The sequence below is a fragment of the Rhipicephalus microplus genome, unplaced genomic scaffold (assembly GCF_043290135.1).
Source record: "Rhipicephalus microplus isolate Deutch F79 unplaced genomic scaffold, USDA_Rmic scaffold_36, whole genome shotgun sequence".
Lineage (NCBI taxonomy): Eukaryota > Metazoa > Arthropoda > Arachnida > Ixodida > Ixodidae > Rhipicephalus > Rhipicephalus microplus.
In genome coordinates this window covers 2,437,461-2,458,029 of record NW_027464609.1, presented here as the reverse complement: position 1 = coordinate 2,458,029, position 20,569 = coordinate 2,437,461, and the positions used below count along the sequence as shown (strand labels likewise).

The window sequence follows — 20,569 nt, the reverse complement described above, 5'->3', positions numbered from 1 at the left end:
CATTTCGTATCATCTAATGCTCTTCTGCTCACGCTGGCTTTACCGCAGTGCTTTTTCGATGCAGTGAAGCTTGATCATATTTTAGTATTTGTCTTTTCGTTTGTCTGAGACGGACATGCCAAGATGCATATTTGGCCTGAGCAGTCGCAAATACTTATATTTGTTTGATGCACAAGTGGCCTGTGCATGCGTTCATTTCGTATGTTGTAATGCTCTTCTGCTCACGCTGGCTTTACCGCAGTGCTTTTGCAATGCAGTGAAGCTTGATCATATATAAGTATTTGTCCTTTTGTTTGCCAGAAAGGGACGTGCCAAGATGCATATTTGGCCTGTGCAGTCGCAAATGCTTATATTTGTTTGATGCACAAGTGGCCTGTTCTTGCGTTCATTTCGTATCACGTAATACTTATCCGCTCACGCTGGCTTTACCGCTGTGAATTTCGCAATGCAGTGAAGCTTAGTCGTCTTTCGGTGATTGTCTTTTTGTCTCTCTGAAACGGACGTGCCAAGATGCATATTTGGCCTGAGCAGTCGCAAATGCTTATATTTGTTTGATGCACAAGTGGCCTGTGCATGCGTTCGTTTCGTATCATCTAATGCTCTTCTGCTCACGCTGGCTTTAGCGCACTGCTTTTGCGATGCAGTGAAGCTTAATCATCTTTTGGTAATTGTCTTTTTGTCTCCCTAAAACGGACGTACCAAGATGCATATTTGGCCTGAGCAGTCGCAAATACTTATATTTGTTTGATGCACAAGTGGCCTGTGCATGCGTTCAATTCGTATCTTGTAATGCTCTTCTGCTCACGCTGGCTTTACCGTAGTGTTTTTGCAATGCAGTGAAGCTTGATCATATTTAAGTATTTGTCCTTTTGTTTGCCAGAAACGGACGTGCCATGATGCATATTTGGCCTGTGCAGTCGCAAGTGCTTATATTTGTTTGATGCACAAGTGGACTTTTCTTGCGTTCATTTCGTATTATGTAATGCTTTTCTGCTCGCGCTGGCTTTACCGCAGTGAATATCTCGATGCAGTGAAGCTTAGGCATCTTTCGGTAATTGTCTTATTGTCTCCCTGAAACGGACATGCTAAGATGCATATTTGGCCTGAGCATTCGCAAATGCCTATATTTTTTGATGCACAAGTGGCCTGTGCTTGCGTTCATTTCGTATCATGTTCTTCTGCTCATGCTCTTCTGCTCATGTTGGCTTTACCACAGTGCTTTCGTGATGCAGTGAAGCTTAATCGTCTTTTGGTAATTGTCTTTTTGTCTCTCTGAAACGGACGTGCCAAGATGAATATTTGGCCTGAGCTGTCTCAAATGCTTATATTTGTTTGATGCACAAGTGGCCTGTGCATGCGTTCATTTCGTATCATGTAATGCTCTTAGCTCACGCTGGCTTAACCGCAGTACTTTTGCGATGCAGTGAAGCTTGATCATATTTAAGTATTTATCCTTTTGTTTGCCTGAAACGGACATGCCAAGATGCAAATGTTGCCTGAGCAGTCGCAAATGCTTATATTTGTTTGATGCACAAGTGGCATGTGCATGCGTTCATTTCGTATCATGTAATGCTTTTCTGCTCACGCTGGCTTTACCGCAGTGCTTTCGCGATGCAGTGAAGCTAAATCATCTCTCAGTAATTGTTTTTTGTCTCCCTGAAATGGACAAGCCAAGATGCATATTTGGCCTGAGCAGTCGCAAATGCTTATAATTGATTGATGCACAAGTGGCCTGTGCATGCGTTCATTTCGTATCATGTAATGCTCTTCTGCTCACGCTGGATTTACCTCAGTGCTTTTGCGATGCAGTGAAGCTTGATCAAATTTAAGTATTTGTCCTTTTGTTTGCCTGAAACGGACGTGCCAAGATGCATATTTGGCTTAAGCAGTCGCAAAGGCCTATATTTGTTTGATGCGCAAGTGGCCTTGGCCTGCGTTCAATTCGTATCATGTAATGCTCTTCTGCTCAGCTGGCTCTACCGCAGTGCTTTTTCGATGCAGTTAAGCTTTATCATATTTAAGTATTTGTCTTTTTGTCTCCCTGAAACGGACGTGCCAAGATGCATATTTGGCCTGAGCAGTCGCAAATGCTTATATTTGTTTGACGCACAAGTGTCCTGGGCATGCGTTCCTTTCGTATCATGTAATGCTCTTCTGCTCACGCTGGCTTTACCGCAGTGCTTTCGCGATGCAGTGAAGCTTAATCATCTCTTGGTAATTGTTTTTTGTCTCCCTGAAACGGACATGCCAAGATGCTTATTTGGCCTGAGCAGTCGCAAATGCTTATATTTGATTGATGCACAAGTTGCCTTTGGATGCGTTCAATTTGTATCATGTAATGCTCTTCTGCTCACGCTGGCTTTAGCGCACTGCTTTTGCGATGCAGTGAAGCTTAATCATCTTTTGGTAATTGTCTTTTTGTCTCCCTAAAACGGACGTACCAAGATGCATATTTGGCCTGAGCAGTCGCAAATACTTATATTTGTTTGATGCACAAGTGGCCTGTGCATGCGTTCATTTCGTATCTTGTAATGCTCTTCTGCTCACGCTGGCTTTACCGTAGTGTTTTTGCAATGCAGTGAAGCTTGATCATATTTAAGTATTTGTCCTTTTGTTTGCCAGAAACGGACGTGCCATGATGCATATTTGGCCTGTGCAGTCGCAAGTGCTTATATTTGTTTGATGCACAAGTGGCCTTTTCTTGCGTTCATTTCGTATTATGTAATGCTTTTCTGCTCGCGCTGGCTTTACCGCAGTGAATTTCTCGATGCAGTGAAGCTTAGGCATCTTGCGGTAATTGTCTTATTGTCTCCCTGAAACGGACATGCTAAGATGCATATTTGGCCTGAGCAGTCGCAAATGCCTATATTTTTTGATGCACAAGTGGCCTGTGCTTGCGTTCATTTCGTATCATGTTCTTCTGCTCATGCTCTTCTGCTCATGTTGGCTTTACCACAGTGCTTTCGTGATGCAGTGAAGCTTAATCGTCTTTTGGTAATTGTCTTTTTCTCTCTCTGAAACGGACGTGCCAAGATGAATATTTGGCCTGAGCTGTCTCAAATGCTTATATTTGTTTGATGCACAAGTGGCCTGTGCATGCGTTCATTTCGTATCATGTAATGCTCTTAGCTCACGCTGGCTTAACCGCAGTACTTTTGCGATGCAGTGAAGCTTGATCATATTTAAGTATTTATCTTTTTGTTTGCCTGGAACGGACATGCCAAGATGCAAATGTTGCCTGAGCAGTCGCAAATGCTTATATTTGTTTGATGCACAAGTGGCATGTGCATATGTTCATTTCGTATCATGTAATGCTTTTCTGCTCACGCTGGCTTTACCGCAGTGCTTTTGCGATGAAGTGAAGCTTAATCATCTTTTGGTATGTGTCTTTTTGTCTCCCTGAAGTGGACGTCCCAAGATGCATAATGGCCTGAGGAGTCGCAAATACTTATATTTTTTTGATGCACAAGTGGCGTGGGCATGCGTTCATTTCGTATCATGTAATTCTTTTGTGCTCACGCTGGCTTTACCGCAGTGCTTTCGCGATGCAGTGAAGCTAAATTATCTCTCAGTAATTGTTTTTTGTCTCCCTGAAATGGACAAGCCAAGATGCATATTTGGCCTGAGCAGTCGCAAATGCTTATAATTGATTGATGCACAAGTGTCCTGTGCATGCGTTCATTTCGTATCATGTAATGCTCTTTTTCTCACGCTGGATTTACCTCAGTGCTTTTGCGATGCAGTGAAGCTTGATCAAATTTAAGTATTTGTCCTTTTGTTTGCCTGAAACGGACGTGCCAAGATGCATATTTGGCTTAAGCAGTCGCAAAGGCCTATATTTGTTTGATGCACAAGTGGCCTGTTCTTGCGTTCATTTCGTATCATGTAAAACTTATCCGCTCACGCTGGCTTTACCGCTGTGAATTTCGCAATGCAGTGAAGCTTAGTCGTCTTTCGGTGATTGTCTTTTTGTCTCTCTGAAACGGACGTGCCAAGATGCATATTTGGCCTGAGCAGTCGCAAATGCTTATATTTGTTTGATCCACAAGTGGCCTGTGCATGCGTTCGTTTCGTATCATGTAATGCTTTTCTGCTCACGCTGGCTTTAGCGCAGTGCTTTTGCGATGCAGTGAAGCTTAATCATCTTTTGGTATGTGTCTTTTTGTCTCCCTGAAATGGACGTGCCAAGATGCATATTGTCTGAGCAGTCGCTAATACTTATATTTTTTGATGCACAAGTGGCGTGGGCTTGCGTTCATTTCGTGTAATTTATTTTATTTATTTATTTATTTTGTTACCCTCAATCGCCGAAGCTTTACAGAGGGGAGTGGGTTACAACATGAAAAATATACGTGCTATTTTATACATGAACAAAACTAAAAAAAAAAAAAAAAAAACCTTTACTCAATGAGGCGCAACAAAAGTGAAACGTAAAAATAAGGAAATCACAATGAGCAAATAGTGAATGTAGTAAAATTATACAGTACTAGCAAAAAAAAGTGTAAAAGTAAGGGAAATGACACGCACACACAAAAAATCAAGAATCCACTGGAAAACGCTGGCATCTTGACACGTGGAGACAGAACTTCGTAAGGAGGGGAATAGATCGGATGACTAAGGAGAGCTATCGCGAAATAGGTGAGCTGATAAAGAATGACGAAAGAGGGAGTGATCAGAGATGGAAACGATGTCACCTGGTAGCCGATTCCAATCGTTTGATGTGACCGGTATGAAGGAGCAAGAAAATGTGTTTGTGTAGCAGAAAGTACCTTTAACCTTGTGTTCATGGTCGATCCGAGAGGAGTGATATGTGGGAGGCGTAATGAGCTCATTACGCAGTGATGGATGATGGTAGGTCTTATGGAAAAGGCAAAGGCGGAAGTACTTGCGACGCAGTGATAGAGGTGGCAGTGACAAGTGGTGCTTCATTGCTGTTACGCTTGTTGTACGTTGATAATCCGATAGAATAAAACGTGCAGCGTTATTTTGAATTAGCTCAAGGTGCCTAATCAAGTTTTCGTGGTGAGGGTTCCAGATTGCAGCAGCGTACTCCAATTTCGAGCGCACGAGGGTTTTATAAAGAAGCATCTTCAAGTAAAGTGGGGCGTTGCTGAAATTTCGACGTATGTATCCCAATGTACGGTTAGCATTGTTCGTGATGACGTTAATATGGGCATTCCATGTTAGATTGAAAGAAATGGTGACGCCTAAGTACCGGTATGACGACACTTGGTCAAGATAAACATCACCCAGTTTGTATGTTGAGGAGTTATTAGGCTGGCGGGAGACTGTCATTAGCTTGCATTTTTTGGGATTTAATTTCATAAGCCATTTATCGCACCAATTCCTAATGTTATTTAAGTCTGTCTGCAAGATGTTCCTATCATCATCGGTACGTATTTCCCTGTAAAGCACACAGTCATCGGCATATAAATGAACGGATGAAGAAACGCAGTCAGGGAGATCATTAATATATATTAAAAACAGCAGAGGTCCCAGAACTGAGCCTTGCGGGACACCCGATGTTACACTTATTTCCGGCGAGTCATGACCGTTAACAGTGACGTACTGAAGACGGTTTGTTAGAAAGTAGTTGAGCCATGCCAGTACATTCGAGTCAAGGTTGAGAGAGGAGAGCTTATGCATTAGTAAAGCGTGATTGACTTTTTCAAATGCTTTTGCAAAATCCAGGAAAATGCAGTCAATTAGAGATTGTTTATCAAGAATGGTATGCAGGTGATGAGTGAAAAGAAGCAACTGGGTTTCACAGGAAAACGTACGCCTAAAACCGTGTTGGGCCGATGTAAAAAATGAATTCGATTCTAAAAGTTTCGCAATATGTGAATGCAGTACATGTTCCATTAGTTTACACGGAATGCTTGTTAGTGAAATGGGCCGATAGTTAAGAGCGGAGTGTTTATCACCAGACTTGTGTATCGGCACAACCTTACCGACCTTCCAGTCCAGCGGCAAAGTTGCTTGGTCAAGTGACTGCTGGAAAATCTTACACAAGAAGAGAGACGAATATGCGCTTGTTTGTTTGAGAAATTTTGAGTTGATACCGTCAGTCCCACATGATGAGGATGTTTTTAAGGTGTCAATTAACTTCAAAATTCCTGCAGAATCAAAAATGATAGGAAACATTGAGCGGTAGTCACGGCACACAACTGCGTCAACAGGCGCAGCAGTATTTCCCGAGAAATTGGCTGAAAAAATATTGTTAAATAACGCGGCACATTCAGATGGTGGTAGCGGCTCACCAGAGTCATCGTTAATTGATAAATCCGCATTTTGGCTAGAATTGATAACGTTCCAAAATTGCCGGGGGTTCCTTGATAACAATTCAGGCAACGTATGCGTTTGGAAACGATTCTTAGCAGCACGCACAGCTTCCACGTATTCTGCCTCAGCATTTTGATACGCTACCCAGCAGTCACTAGTATTTTGCAACTTGGCTGTGCGGAAATAGCGCTTTTTTCTATTAGACAAACGTTTTAGATGCGTGTTATACCACGGTCTTTTTGTGTTGTTCCGTATGCGTCGAAGGGGAATGTGCGCATTGGTGACATTAGTAACTAAGTTTTTGAAAAGGTCCCAGTTCTCTTGTACACTTCTCTCTTCAAAATTACAACAAAATGTGTCTAAGTACGCGCACATATCTTGGTTAATGGCGTCAAAATCTGCATTGCGGTAGTCCCGGATGTACTTGTCTTTTTCAGTTCCACGTGAAAAAGACATGGTGATGTCGAAATGTAACACCAAATGGTCGCTCAGACCAGGAAGATAGATAATTGGGGATATGAAGTCTGGATGAGTTGACAAAACTAGGTCTAATGTATTAGACGATTCATTAGTTACCCTTGTTGGTTGCGTTACAACCTGGGTAAAGTTGAAACAATTACAAAAATCTAGGAACTGTTGGGATTGTGCTGAAAAGGGGTCGAGTAGAGGAACACCAGCGTGCCAGGTAATGTTAGGAAAATTCATGTCACCAAAAAGAAAAATTGGTGACGAAGGATACCGAGTGACGACATAGTTGAGAACGTCATGCAATTGATCGACGAATGACGATGTATAGTTTGGGGGACGATAGCATACGCCTAATATAATCTTTGTGTGCTTACTTGAAATACCAACCCAGACTGTTTCCAGAGAGGACACAACTTCTACTTGAAAAGAGGAAATTGTATGCGATACGGCTATCAATACACCACCACCCTGTCTATCTTCTCTATCGCACCGATACACATCATATGTGACGTCAGTCTGGAAAATTTCTGTATTTTCCACCGTTGAGTTGAGCCATGTCTCGGTTAATATTACTAATTTTGCCTCCATTGAGGAAATAATAGAATTAAGCTGAATCCTGTGTTTCATAATGCTCCTTATGTTGGAAAAAAGAACAGGGACATTGAAAAGAGCAGTCACGTCATCATTCCTACCTCCGGCTAATTGTTACTTGTGAGGACGACTGAAGTGAGTAGAATTCGCATTCATTTTGCGGTTACGAGTACTAAAGGCGGGTCCATTGCGACTACCCGAAGGCTTATCTTGGGTGACACTGTCGTTTGGAACGGGAGTTGTAATCTTACTAGTTGCCTTCTTTAGTATACTATCAGTAGCACGGTCATAAATGTAGCAAATGTTACCTACATACAACTTGTCATGGCGAACTGAGAAAGCTGGTGACTGTGGCAATGAGTTTGCAAACTCAAATAGTTTTTTCCGTGCAACTAGTGTGGCTATTGAAAAGTCTTCTGTGACGGAAACATTAATACCTTTAAACGTTGCTCGCTTAAAAAGAACTTGTTGCCGAAGCTTAAAACGACTAAACTTGACAATGACAGGTCTACACCTGTTTTCTTGGTAGCTGCCACCTAACCTATGCGCACGCTCAATTACATCATCAGTTATGTTCGGGTCGACGTGTTGCATCAGAAGGCTTACAATTTTTTCCTCAGTTTGTATCCACGATTCCTTAGCGTCCGGGATACCATGAAAGATTAGGTTATCACGACGCGCCCTGTCTTCAATGACGTCAAGGCGTGAACTCATGACAGTGCTTGTTTGTTCGAAGGTTTTCACGGCCTCTTCTGCTAGAATGAGCCGCTCTTTTACGTCATCAATTTTGTCACATTGGGCCTCGATTTTCAATATCCGCGTATTCATTGCGACAAACCCTTCTTCGAAAGACTTCTGCGCCGTCGCGACATTAGCCGAGATATCCACTTGGCCCTGGGCTAGCCTACCCGTCTCAGCCTTTAGTTCTTTTAACATCGTTAGCACTTCTTTTTGCCATTCATCGGGACCGGGGTTGCTTTCAATATCTCCGCAACACAACAGCTTAGAAAGTACATGAACATATTCATCATATGCGGTACACAGTGCGTGGGGGCACGGGAAAAGCAAAGTACATCTGTTGCTAGTGCGCTTAGCAAACAGGGAACATTTGTTACTAACCTGCACGAAGTAAAAAAGTCGCACGAAGCGGAATTGAGCCATGGTGTCGCAGGTGACTTTCCCGTGCCCACTGAAGCGATGCGAAGCACCGAGCCTGGTTATAGCTTGCGCTGAAACTGGTTGCTTTGTCGATGCGGCTGTCCGGGTCAAGTGGAGTGATGCGTCTTGCGGATAATCGTTGAAAGTCATCAGGTGGTATGGCGTTTCACCGCTGTCGCTGTGCACCGGCTGATTTGACTGTTGATCCGTAGGCATCAGATAGACGGTGCGTAACACGTGGCAGCTCGGACAAGTGGCGAAACGGACCAGAGCCTGCACGAAGTAAAAAAGTCGCACGAAGCGGAATTGAGCCATGGTGTCGCAGGTGACTTTCCCGTGCCCACTGAAGCGATGCGAAGCACCGAGCCTGGTTATAGCTTGCGCTGAAACTGGTTGCTTTGTCGATGCGGCTGTCCGGGTCAAGTGGAGTGATGCGTCTTGCGGATAATCGTTGAAAGTCATCAGGTGGTATGGCGTTTCACCGCTGTCGCTGTGCACCGGCTGATTTGACTGTTGATCCGTAGGCATCAGATAGACGGTGCGTAACACGTGGCAGCTCGGACAAGTGGCGAAACGGACCAGAGCCTGCACGAAGTAAAAAAGTCGCACGAAGCGGAATTGAGCCATGGTGTCGCAGGTGACTTTCCCGTGCCCAATGTAATGCTCTTGTGCTCAAGCTGGCTTTACCGCAGTGCTTTTGTGATGCAGTGAAGCTTGATCATAATTAAGTATTTTTCCTTTTGTTTGCCTGAAACGGACGTGCCAAGATGCATATTTGGCCTGTGCAGTCGCAAATGCTTATATTTGTTTGATGCAAAAGTGGCCTGTGCATGCGTTAATTTCGTATCATGTAATGTTTTCTGCTCACGGTGGCTTTACCGCAGTGCTTTCGCGATGCAGTGAAGCCTAATCATGTTTTGGTAATTGTCTTTTTGTCTCCATGAAACAGACATGCCAAGATGCATATTGGGCCCGAGCAGTCGCAAACGCTTATATTTCTTTGATGCACAAGTGGCCTGTGCATGCGTTCATTTCGTATCTTGTAATGCTCTTATGCTCACGCTGGCTTTACCGTAGTGTTTTTGCAATGCTGTGAAGCTTGATCATATTTAAGTATTTGTCCTTTTGTTTGCCAGAAACGGACGTGCCAAGATGCATATTTGGCCTGTGCAGTCGCAAATGCTTATATTTGTTTGATGCACAAGTGGCCTGTTCTTGCGTTCATTTCGTACTATGTAATGCTTTTCTGCTCACGCTGGCTTTACCGCAGTGAATTTCGCGATGCAGTGAAGCTTAGGCATCTTTCGGTAATTGTCTTATTGTCTCCCTGAAACGGACGTGCTAAGATGCATATTTGGCCTGAGCAGTCGCAAATGCCAATATTTTTTGATGCACAAGTGGCCTGTGCTTGCGTTCATTTCGTATCATGTTCTTCTGCTCATGCTCTTCTGCTCATGTTGGCTTTACCACAGTGCTTTCGTGATGCAGTGAAGCTTAATCGTCTTTTGGTAATTGTCTTTTTGTCTCTCTGAAACGGACGTGCCAAGATGCATATTTGGCCTGAGCTGTCGCAAATGCTTATATTTGTTTGATGCACAAGTGGCCTGTGCATGCGTTCATTTCGTATCATGTAATGCTCTTAGCTCACGCTGGCTTAACCGCAGTACTTTCGCGATGCAGTGAAGCTTAATCATGTCTTGGTAATTGTTTTTTGTCTCCCTGAAACGGACATGCCAAGATGCTTATTTGGCCTGAGCAGTCGCAAATGCTTATATTTGATTGATGCACAAGTTGCCTGTGGATGCGTTCAATTTGTATCATGTAATGCTCTTCTGCTCACGCTGGCTTTACCACAGTGCTTTTTTGATCCAGTGAAGCTTAATAATTTTTTGGTAATTGTCTTTTTGTCTCCCTAAAACGGACGTACCAAGATGCATATTTGGCCTGAGCAGTCGCAAATACTTATATTTGTTTGATGCACAAGTGGTCTGTGCATGCGTTCATTTCGTATCTTGTAATGCTCTTCTGCTCACGCTGGCTTTACCGTAGTGTTTTTGCAATGCAGTGAAGCTTGATCATATTTAAGTATTTGTCCTTTTGTTTGCCAGAAACGGACGTGCCAAGATGCATATTTGGCCTGTGCAGTCGCAAGTGCTTATATTTGTTTGATGCACAAGTGGCCTTTTCTTGCGTTCATTTCGTATTATGTAATGCTTTTCTGCTCGCGCTGGCTTTACCGCAGTGAATTTCTCAATGCAGTGAAGCTTAGGCATCTTTCGGTAATTGTCTTATTGTCTCCCTGAAACGGACGTGCTAAGATGCATATTTGGCCTGAGCAGTCGCAAATGCCTATATTTTTTGATGCACAAGTGGCCTGTGCTTGCGTTCATTTCGTATCATGTTCTTCTGCTCATGCTCTTCTGCTCATGTTGGCTTTACCACAGTGCTTTCGTGATGCAGTGAAGCTTAATCGTCTTTTGGTAATTGTATTTTTGTCTCCCTGAAACGGACGTGCCAAGATGCATATTTGGCCTGAGCAGTCGCAAATGCTTATATTTTTGATGCACAAGTGGCGTGGGCATGCGTCCATTACGTATCATGTAATGCTCTTAGCTCACGCTGGCTTAACCGCAGTACTTTTGCGATGCAGTGAAGCTTGATCATATTTAAGTATTTATCCTTTTGTTTGCCTGAAACGGTCATGCCAAGATGCGAATGTGGCCTGAGCAGTCGCAAATGCCTATATTTGTTTGATGCGCAAGTGGCCTTGGCCTGCATTCAATTCGTATCATGTAATGCTCTTCTGCTCAACTGGCTCTACCGCAGTGCTTTTTCGATGCAGTTAAGCTTTATCATATTTAAGTATTTGTCTTTTTGTCTCCCTGAAACGGACGTCCCAAGATGCATAATGGCCTGAGGAGTCGCAAATACTTATATTTTTGATGCACAACTGGCGTGGGCATGCGTTCATTTCGTATGATGTAATTCTTTTGTGCTCACGCTGGCTTTACCGCAGTGCTTTCGCGATGCAGTGAAGCTTAATCGTCTCTTAGTAATTGTTTTTCGTCTCCCTGAAATGGACAAGCCAAGATGCATATTTGGCCTGAGCAGTCGCAAATGCTTATAATTGATTGATGCACAAGTGGCCTGTGCATGCGTTCATTTCGTATCATGTAATGCTCTTCTGCTCACGCTGGATTTACCTCAGTGCTTTTGCGATGCAGTGACGCTTGATCAAATTTAAGTATTTGTCCTTTTGTTTGCCTGAAACGGACGTGCCAAGATGCATATTTGGCTTAAGCAGTCGCAAATGCCTATATTTGTTTGATGCGCAAGTGGCCTTGGCCTGCATTCAATTCGTATCATGTAATGCCCTTCTGCTCAACTGGCTCTACCGCAGTGCTTTTTCGATGCAGTTAAGCTTTATCATATTTAAGTATTTGTCTTTTTGTCTCCCTGAAACGGACGTGCCAAGATGCATATTTGGCCTGAGCAGTCGCAAATGCTTATCATTGTTTGACGCACAAGTGGCCTGGGCATGCGTTCCTTTCGTATCATGTAATGCTCTTCTGCTCACGCTGGCTTTACCGCAGTGCTTTCGCGATGCAGTGAATCTTAAACATCTCTTGGTAATTGTTTTTTGTCTCCCTGAAACGGACATGCCAAGATGCTTATTTGGCCTGAGCAGTCGCAAATGCTTATATTTGATTGATGCACAAGTTGCCTGTGGATGCGTTAATTTCGTATCATGTAATGCTTTTCTGCTCACGGTGGCTTTACCGCAGTGCTTTCGCGAAGCAGTGAAGCTTAATCATTTTTTGGTAATTGTCTTTTTGTCTCCATGAAACGAACGGGCCAAGATGCATATTTGGCCTGAGCAGTCGCAAATGCTTATATTTGTTTGATGCACAAGTGGCCTGTGCATGCGTTCATTTCGTATCATGTAATGCTATTTGCTCAAGCTGGTTTTACCGCAGTGCTTTTGTGATGCAGTGAAGCTTGATCATATTTAAGTATTTGTCCTTTTGTTTGCCTGAAGCGGACGTGCCAAGATGCATATTTGGCCTGTGCAGTCGCAAATGCTTATATTTGTTTGATGCACAAGTGGCCTGGGCATGCGTTCATTTTGTACCATGTAGTGCTCTTCTGCTCATGATGGCTTTACCGCAGTGCTCTTTCAATGCAGTGAAGCCTAATCATTTCTTGGTAATTGTTTTTTTGTCTCCTTGAAACGGACATGTCAATATGCATATTTGGCCTGAGCAGTCGCAAATGCTTATATTTGATTGATGCACAAGTGGCCAGTGCATGCGTTCATTTCGTATCATGTAATGCTCTTCTGCTCATGCTGGCATTACCGCAGTGCTTTTGCGATGCAGTGAAGCTTGATCAAATTTAAGTATTTGTCCTTTTGTTTGCCTGAAATGGACGTGCCAAGATGCATATTTGGCTTGAGCAGCCGCAAATGCCTATCTTTGTTTGATGCGCAAGTGGCCTGGGCTTGCGCTCATTTCGTATCATCTAATGCTCTTCTGCTCACGCTGGCTTTACCGCAGTGCTTTTTCGATGCAGTGAAGCTTGATCATATTTTAGTATTTGTCTTTTCGTTTGTCTGAGACGGACATGCCAAGATGCATATTTGGCCTGAGCAGTCGCAAATACTTATATTTGTTTGATGCACAAGTGGCCTGTGCATGCGTTCATTTCGTATGTTGTAATGCTCTTCTGCTCACGCTGGCTTTACCGCAGTGCTTTTGCAATGCAGTGAAGCTTGATCATATATAAGTATTTGTCCTTTTGTTTGCCAGAAAGGGACGTGCCAAGATGCATATTTGGCCTGTGCAGTCGCAAATGCTTATATTTGTTTGATGCACAAGTGGCCTGTTCTTGCGTTCATTTCGTATCATGTAATACTTATCCGCTCACGCTGGCTTTACCGCTGTGAATTTCGCAATGCAGTGAAGCTTAGTCGTCTTTCGGTGATTGTCTTTTTGTCTCTCTGAAACGGACGTGCCAAGATGCATATTTGGCCTGAGCAGTCGCAAATGCTTATATTTGTTTGATGCACAAGTGGCCTGTGCATGCGTTCGTTTCGTATCATGTAATGCTCTTCTGCTCACGCTGGCTTTAGCGCACTGCTTTTGCGATGCAGTGAAGCTTAATCATCTTTTGGTAATTGTCTTTTTGTCTCCCTAAAACGGACGTACCAAGATGCATATTTGGCCTGAGCAATCGCAAATACTTATATTTGTTTGATGCACAAGTGGCCTGTGCATGCGTTCATTTCGTATCTTGTAATGCTCTTCTGCTCACGCTGGCTTTACCGTAGTGTTTTTGCAATGCAGTGAAGCTTGATCATATTTAAGTATTTGTCCTTTTGTTTGCCAGAAACGGACGTGCCATGATGCATATTTGGCCTGTGCAGTCGCAAGTGCTTATATTTGTTTGATGCACAAGTGGCCTTTTCTTGCGTTCATTTCGTATTATGTAATGCTTTTCTGCTCGCGCTGGCTTTACCGCAGTGAATTTCTCGATGCAGTGAAGCTTAGGCATCTTTCGGTAATTGTCTTATTGTCTCCCTGAAACGGACATGCTAAGATGCATATTTGGCCTGAGCAGTCGCAAATGCCTATATTTTTTGATGCACAAGTGGCCTGTGCTTGCGTTCATTTCGTATCATGTTCTTCTGCTCATGCTCTTCTGCTCATGTTGGCTTTACCACAGTGCTTTCGTGATGCAGTGAAGCTTAATCGTCTTTTGGTAATTGTCTTTTTGTCTCTCTGAAACGGACGTGCCAAGATGAATATTTGGCCTGAGCTGTCTCAAATGCTTATATTTGTTTGATGCACAAGTGGCCTGTGCATGCGTTCATTTCGTATCATGTAATGCTCTTAGCTCACGCTGGCTTAACCGCAGTACTTTTGCGATGCAGTGAAGCTTGATCATATTTAAGTATTTATCCTTTTGTTTGCCTGAAACGGACATGCCAAGATGCAAATGTTGCCTGAGCAGTCGCAAATGCTTATATTTGTTTGATGCACAAGTGGCATGTGCATATGTTCATTTCGTATCATGTAATGCTTTTCTGCTCACGCTGGCTTTACCGCAGTGCTTTTGCGATGAAGTGAAGCTTAATCATCTTTTGGTATGTGTCTTTTTGTCTCCCTGAAGTGGACGTCCCAAGATGCATAATGGCCTGAGGAGTCGCAAATACTTATATTTTTTTGATGCACAAGTGGCGTGGGCATGCGTTCATTTCGTATCATGTAATTCTGTTGTGCTCACGCTGGCTTTACCGCAGTGCTTTCGCGATGCAGTGAAGCTAAATCATCTCTCAGTAATTGTTTTTCGTCTCCCTGAAATGGACAAGCCAAGATGCATATTTGGCCTGAGCAGTCGCAAATGCTTATAATTGATTGATGCACAAGTGGCCTGTGCATGCGTTCATTTCGTATCATGTAATGCTCTTCTGCTCACGCTGGATTTACCTCAGTGCTTTTGCGATGCAGTGAAGCTTGATCAAATTTAAGTATTTGTCCTTTTGTTTGCCTGAAACGGACGTGCCAAGATGCATATTTGGCTTAAGCAGTCGCAAAGGCCTATATTTGTTTGATGCGCAAGTGGCCTTGGCCTGCGTTCAATTCGTATCATGTAATGCTCTTCTGCTCAGCTGGCTCTACCGCAGTGCTTTTTCGATGCAGTTAAGCTTTATCATATTTAAGTATTTGTCTTTTTGTCTCCCTGAAACGGACGTGCCAAGATGCATATTTGGCCTGAGCAGTCGCAAATGCTTATATTTGTTTGACGCACAAGTGTCCTGGGAATGCGTTCCTTTCGTATCATGTAATGCTCTTCTGCTCACGCTGGCTTTACCGCAGTGCTTTCGCGATGCAGTGAAGCTTTATCATCTCTTGGTAATTGTTTTTTGTCTCCCTGAAACGGACATGCCAAGATGCTTATTTGGCCTGAGCAGTCGCAAATGCTTATATTTGATTGATGCACAAGTTGCCTGTGGATGCGTTCAATTTGTATCATGTAATGCTCTTCTGCTCACGCTGGCTTTAGCGCACTGCTTTTGCGATGCAGTGAAGCTTAATCATCTTTTGGTAATTGTCTTTTTGTCTCCCTAAAACGGACGTACCAAGATGCATATTTGGCCTGAGCAGTCGCAAATACTTATATTTGTTTGATGCACAAGTGGCCTGTGCATGCGTTCATTTCGTATCTTGTAATGCTCTTCTGCTCACGCTGGCTTTACCGTAGTGTTTTTGCAATGCAGTGAAGCTTGATCATATTTAAGTATTTGTCCTTTTGTTTGCCAGAAACGGACGTGCCATGATGCATATTTGGCCTGTGCAGTCGCAAGTGCTTATATTTGTTTGATGCACAAGTGGCCTTTTCTTGCATTCATTTCGTATTATGTAATGCTTTTCTGCTCGCGCTGGCTTTACCGCAGTGAATTTCTCGATGCAGTGAAGCTTAGGCATCTTTCGGTAATTGTCTTATTGTCTCCCTGAAACGGACATGCTAAGATGCATATTTGGCCTGAGCAGTCGCAAATGCCTATATTTTTTGATGCACAAGTGGCCTGTGCTTGCGTTCATTTCGTATCATGTTCTTCTGCTCATGCTCTTCTGCTCATGTTGGCTTTACCACAGTGCTTTCGTGATGCAGTGAAGCTTAATCGTCTTTTGGTAATTGTCTTTTTGTCTCTCTGAAACGGACGTGCCAAGATGAATATTTGGCCTGAGCTGTCTCAAATGCTTATATTTGTTTGATGCACAAGTGGCCTGTGCATGCGTTCATTTCGTATCATGTAATGCTCTTAGCTCACGCTGGCTTAACCGCAGTACTTTTGCGATGCAGTGAAGCTTGATCATATTTAAGTATTTATCCTTTTGTTTGCCTGAAACGGACATGCCAAGATGCAAATGTTGCCTGAGCAGTCGCAAATGCTTATATTTGTTTGATGCACAAGTGGCATGTGCATATGTTCATTTCGTATCATGTAATGCTTTTCTGCTCACGCTGGCTTTACCGCAGTGCTTTTGCGATGAAGTGAAGCTTAATCATCTTTTGGTATGTGTCTTTTTGTCTCCCTGAAGTGGACGTCCCAAGATGCATAATGGCCTGAGGAGTCGCAAATACTTATATTTTTTTGATGCACAAGTGGCGTGGGCATGCGTTCATTTCGTATCATGTAATTCTTTTGTGCTCACGCTGGCTTTACCGCAGTGCTTTCGCGATGCAGTGAAGCTAAATCATCTCTCAGTAATTGTTTTTTGTCTCCCTGAAATGGACAAGCCAAGATGCATATTTGGCCTGAGCAGTCGCAAATGCTTATAATTGATTGATGCACAAGTGGCCTGTGCATGCGTTCATTTCGTATCATGTAATGCTCTTCTGCTCACGCTGGATTTACCTCAGTGCTTTTGCGATGCAGTGAAGCTTGATCAAATTTAAGTATTTGTCCTTTTGTTTGCCTGAAACGGACGTGCCAAGATGCATATTTGGCTTAAGCAGTCGCAAAGGCCTATATTTGTTTGATGCGCAAGTGGCCTTGGCCTGCGTTCAATTCGTATCTTGTAATGCTCTTCTGCTCAGCTGGCTCTACCGCAGTGCTTTTTCGATGCAGTTAAGCTTTATCATATTTAAGTATTTGTCTTTTTGTCTCCCTGAAACGGACGTGCCAAGATGCATATTTGGCCTGAGCAGTCGCAAATGCTTATATTTGTTTGACGCACAAGTGTCCTGGGCATGCGTTCCTTTCGTATCATGTAATGCTCTTCTGCTCACGCTGGCTTTACCGCAGTGCTTTCGCGATGCAGTGAAGCTTAATCATCTCTTGGTAATTGTTTTTTGTCTCCCTGAAACGGACATGCCAAGATGCTTATTTGGCCTGAGCAGTCGCAAATGCTTATATTTGATTGATGCACAAGTTGCCTGTGGATGCGTTCAATTTGTATCATGTAATGCTCTTCTGCTCACGCTGGCTTTACCACAGTGTTTGAAAAATTGAATTGCTGCACAAACGTGAAGAAAAAAAACAAGAGAGACAGGAAAGAGTGCAGACTACCAACTGTTTATTGTCGTTTTTTGAAGCCAATATATACATGCTACGCTGCGCTTCCACGATGCGCACAAAACCAAAGACGCCGCAAACAAAGCCGACCAAATCAAATCAAAATTGACTGCCACCACAATGACAAACGTGAAAAATGACAAAATACAAAAGTGATACCCACCACGATCTAAACTGCTTACTCCCAAGGTGTGCGCTCATCTTTTATCTTTTATTATTCATTGCACCAAGCATCAACTAAAGCATGAAAAAATAAAAACATGTTCTAGAGATTTTCGTTTTAAAACCCTAAAAATAGCGCTTAGCACCAAATAAAACAATAAATTAACATTTTCATATTCACTCCAAGCAGCCCCAAATGAGAAACCAGAAGAAGCAGTACGCCGAGAGAGTCAAAAACTATACTACCATAAAATCTAACACAACATTTCGTAGCGTCACATGGGAAAGAAAACAAGAACACTAATAAACAACACAAAGAAAGATGAATAGACGAGAACACAATGCAAGGCGTTAGCCACAACATTACACATGACCTTGCAGGAAGACCATTTCCCTGTCCGAAAGTGAATTGGAAGGCATGCTTATGCACTTGTCATCATATTGTCTGATAAAGTACGCTTCAATTATTTCTCTTTCGGTCTTTTCACGCGCCTTAGCCATGACTGATGCACTCTCGAAACGGGGGGAGCAACCGCATGTCCTACAGTGGAAATCTAAATGACCGCCATTTTTTCCTTTTACGGCCAGACTGTGCTCACGCAAGCGTTCGTTGAGGCAACGCCCCGTCTGCCCTATGTACACCCTCCCACACGACAAAGGAATCAGATATACAACCGCAAATACACACCTAATGAACACGTTCGCATGCTTTTTTGTGCATTTTGCCTTCTTCTGTTTATTCATTAACGAGCAGATCTGACGTAACTTTGTAGGCGCAGAAAACAGTACATCAACACCGTACCTATTAGCCACCTTTTTTACATTATGCGAAACACTATGTACGTAAGGCATAACATGAATAGGCCTCTTCTGCCTTCCTTCGACAGTTGGACCCCCGCCCTTGTATTTTTTAAGAAGGCTTTCACAAACGCTAGCTAAAAACTGTGCTGGGTAGCCAGCCGCACCCAGACGAGCTACCTGATCCTCGAAGCTTTCAGAGATCAGATGAGGGCAAGACTTGTCGAGGGCTTCCGCACAAGCTGACAACACAATTCCCCTCTTAATCAACTTCGAGTGCGCACTATCAAAAGGCAACAAGCCTTTCTTCGATCGCGGATTGTACTTGAAGCAGATGTGCTCCTTGGCAAACTTCAGCCGTAGGTCCAGAAACTGGATCTCATTATCAACCGGCATTTCGTGCGTGAACTTCAGGCCACTGGAGTGTCTGTTGAAAACCTCAAGGACACCTTTCACAACACCTTGTACCCGTTCACATGGGACCTTCCCAAGCACGATAAGGTAGTCGTCCACATACCTGAAGGTGCGAACGACATCCAAATGGGACAGATCATCCTTCAGGCGTTGGTCGAAGGCTGCCAAGAAAATGTCACTAAGAACAGGTGCGACTGCAGATCCAATACAAATTCCAGCTTTTTGGACGTAGGTGCCTTCCTGGTGGCCGATTGCAGTGGACTCTAGGTAGAATTTTAAAAGTTCCAAAAAGTTATTCACGAAGATACCATGCTTGTTTTGGAAACTAATTTCACCGAATTCTTCGATTGCACTCCTGACAGCATCAAAAAGCGCGCCATGTGGAATTGAGTAAAAAAGCTCTTCCACATCAATTGAAAAAGCCGTGGACGCCACTGGTAAGCTTTCCTTCAAAGTAGAAACGATTTCCAAAGAACTTCGCACTAAGAAAGGGTCACCGCTGTTAAGAGAGCCAAGTACGCTTTGTAGGTACCGTGACACTACCCTTTGCCAGCTGCCCTTCTCGGACACAATGAGGCGAAGCGGGTAGTCACACTTGTGCGTCTTGCAAGTGAAAAATGACTGTAGCGTCACATTGCTTGTTTTTACCACTTCTCTGCACAGCGCATCAAGGTTCATTTCTTTCAACATTTTTTGTATCATGGTTTTCCGTTTCTTTGGACAGAAATGCACCTCCTTGAAGTTTTTGCACACTGCATCTAGTGCCTTGTCCTCGTACATGCGTTCAGGAAGAACCACGAATCCTCCCTCTTTGTCTGAGGTTAGAACCATCAAGTTCCTTTCTTTGAGTGCCTTGACGACAAATTTTAGAGGAGGCCTTGGAACCCGCTGATCACTCACGGTTTTCACCAGGCAGTCTATTCCATCCCCGATGGCCCTCTGCTGGTCCTGCTCTTGTACACGTTGGCCAAACCGATGCACGTGGGACAACATTTCAGGACGCGTTGAACGGGGTTGGAAACTGTATTTGGGACCCTTTTTGAGGACTTGCTCCACAGTTTCAGGGATCCTTACGTCACCCAGGTAAGTGACACTACTGCCTGTTGCAGCCAGTCGTGGTTTTGAAGTAAATGTTGACCTGACGTTCTGCCACAAGAACTCCGCCAACTGATTCGCCTTCCTTTTGTGCTTTGCAAACTGTTGCTGGCCTGTATCACAACCACACTCCTCTTGGAGTACTACCTTGAGCCAGTCAAAATAGAATCGCACTTGTCTCCACGATTCAGACTTCATCAGTTTACAAACTCTCTTGGCGTGGCCCCAGGATGGCTCCAGAGCGCCGAAAAGTACTCTCACTTCAATAGGAACGAGTTTCTTCTTTAAGCAGTAGGACAGATATCGAGACATGCAGATGGACTGTGCGACAAGGTTCACGCAAGCCTTAGCAGCTTGTGGCTTCTTCAGGTAACAGAGGAAAGAGTCCGCAGAACTAGAAATATGTTGAAGCAATACTTTTTTGCAGACTAGTTGGTTCATACTTGAAAAATTGAATTGCTGCACAAACTTGAAGAAAAAAAACAAGAGAGACAGGAAAGAGTGCAGACTACCAACTGT

The 20,569-nt window shown here is 43.5% G+C and overlaps 1 protein-coding gene across 1 annotated transcript in view; it reads right to left on the bottom strand.

The window, feature by feature from the left end:
• The window catches only part of LOC142786883 (uncharacterized), a 153,452-nt gene extending 133,090 nt beyond the window's left edge, over positions 1–20,362 (bottom strand). The window contains exon 1 of the mRNA XM_075884579.1: positions 18,722–20,362. Coding sequence (XP_075740694.1) covers positions 18,722–20,362 — 1,641 coding nt within the window. The remainder of the gene's footprint in view (positions 1–18,721) is intronic.
• Between the last annotated feature and the right edge of the window lie 207 nt (positions 20,363–20,569).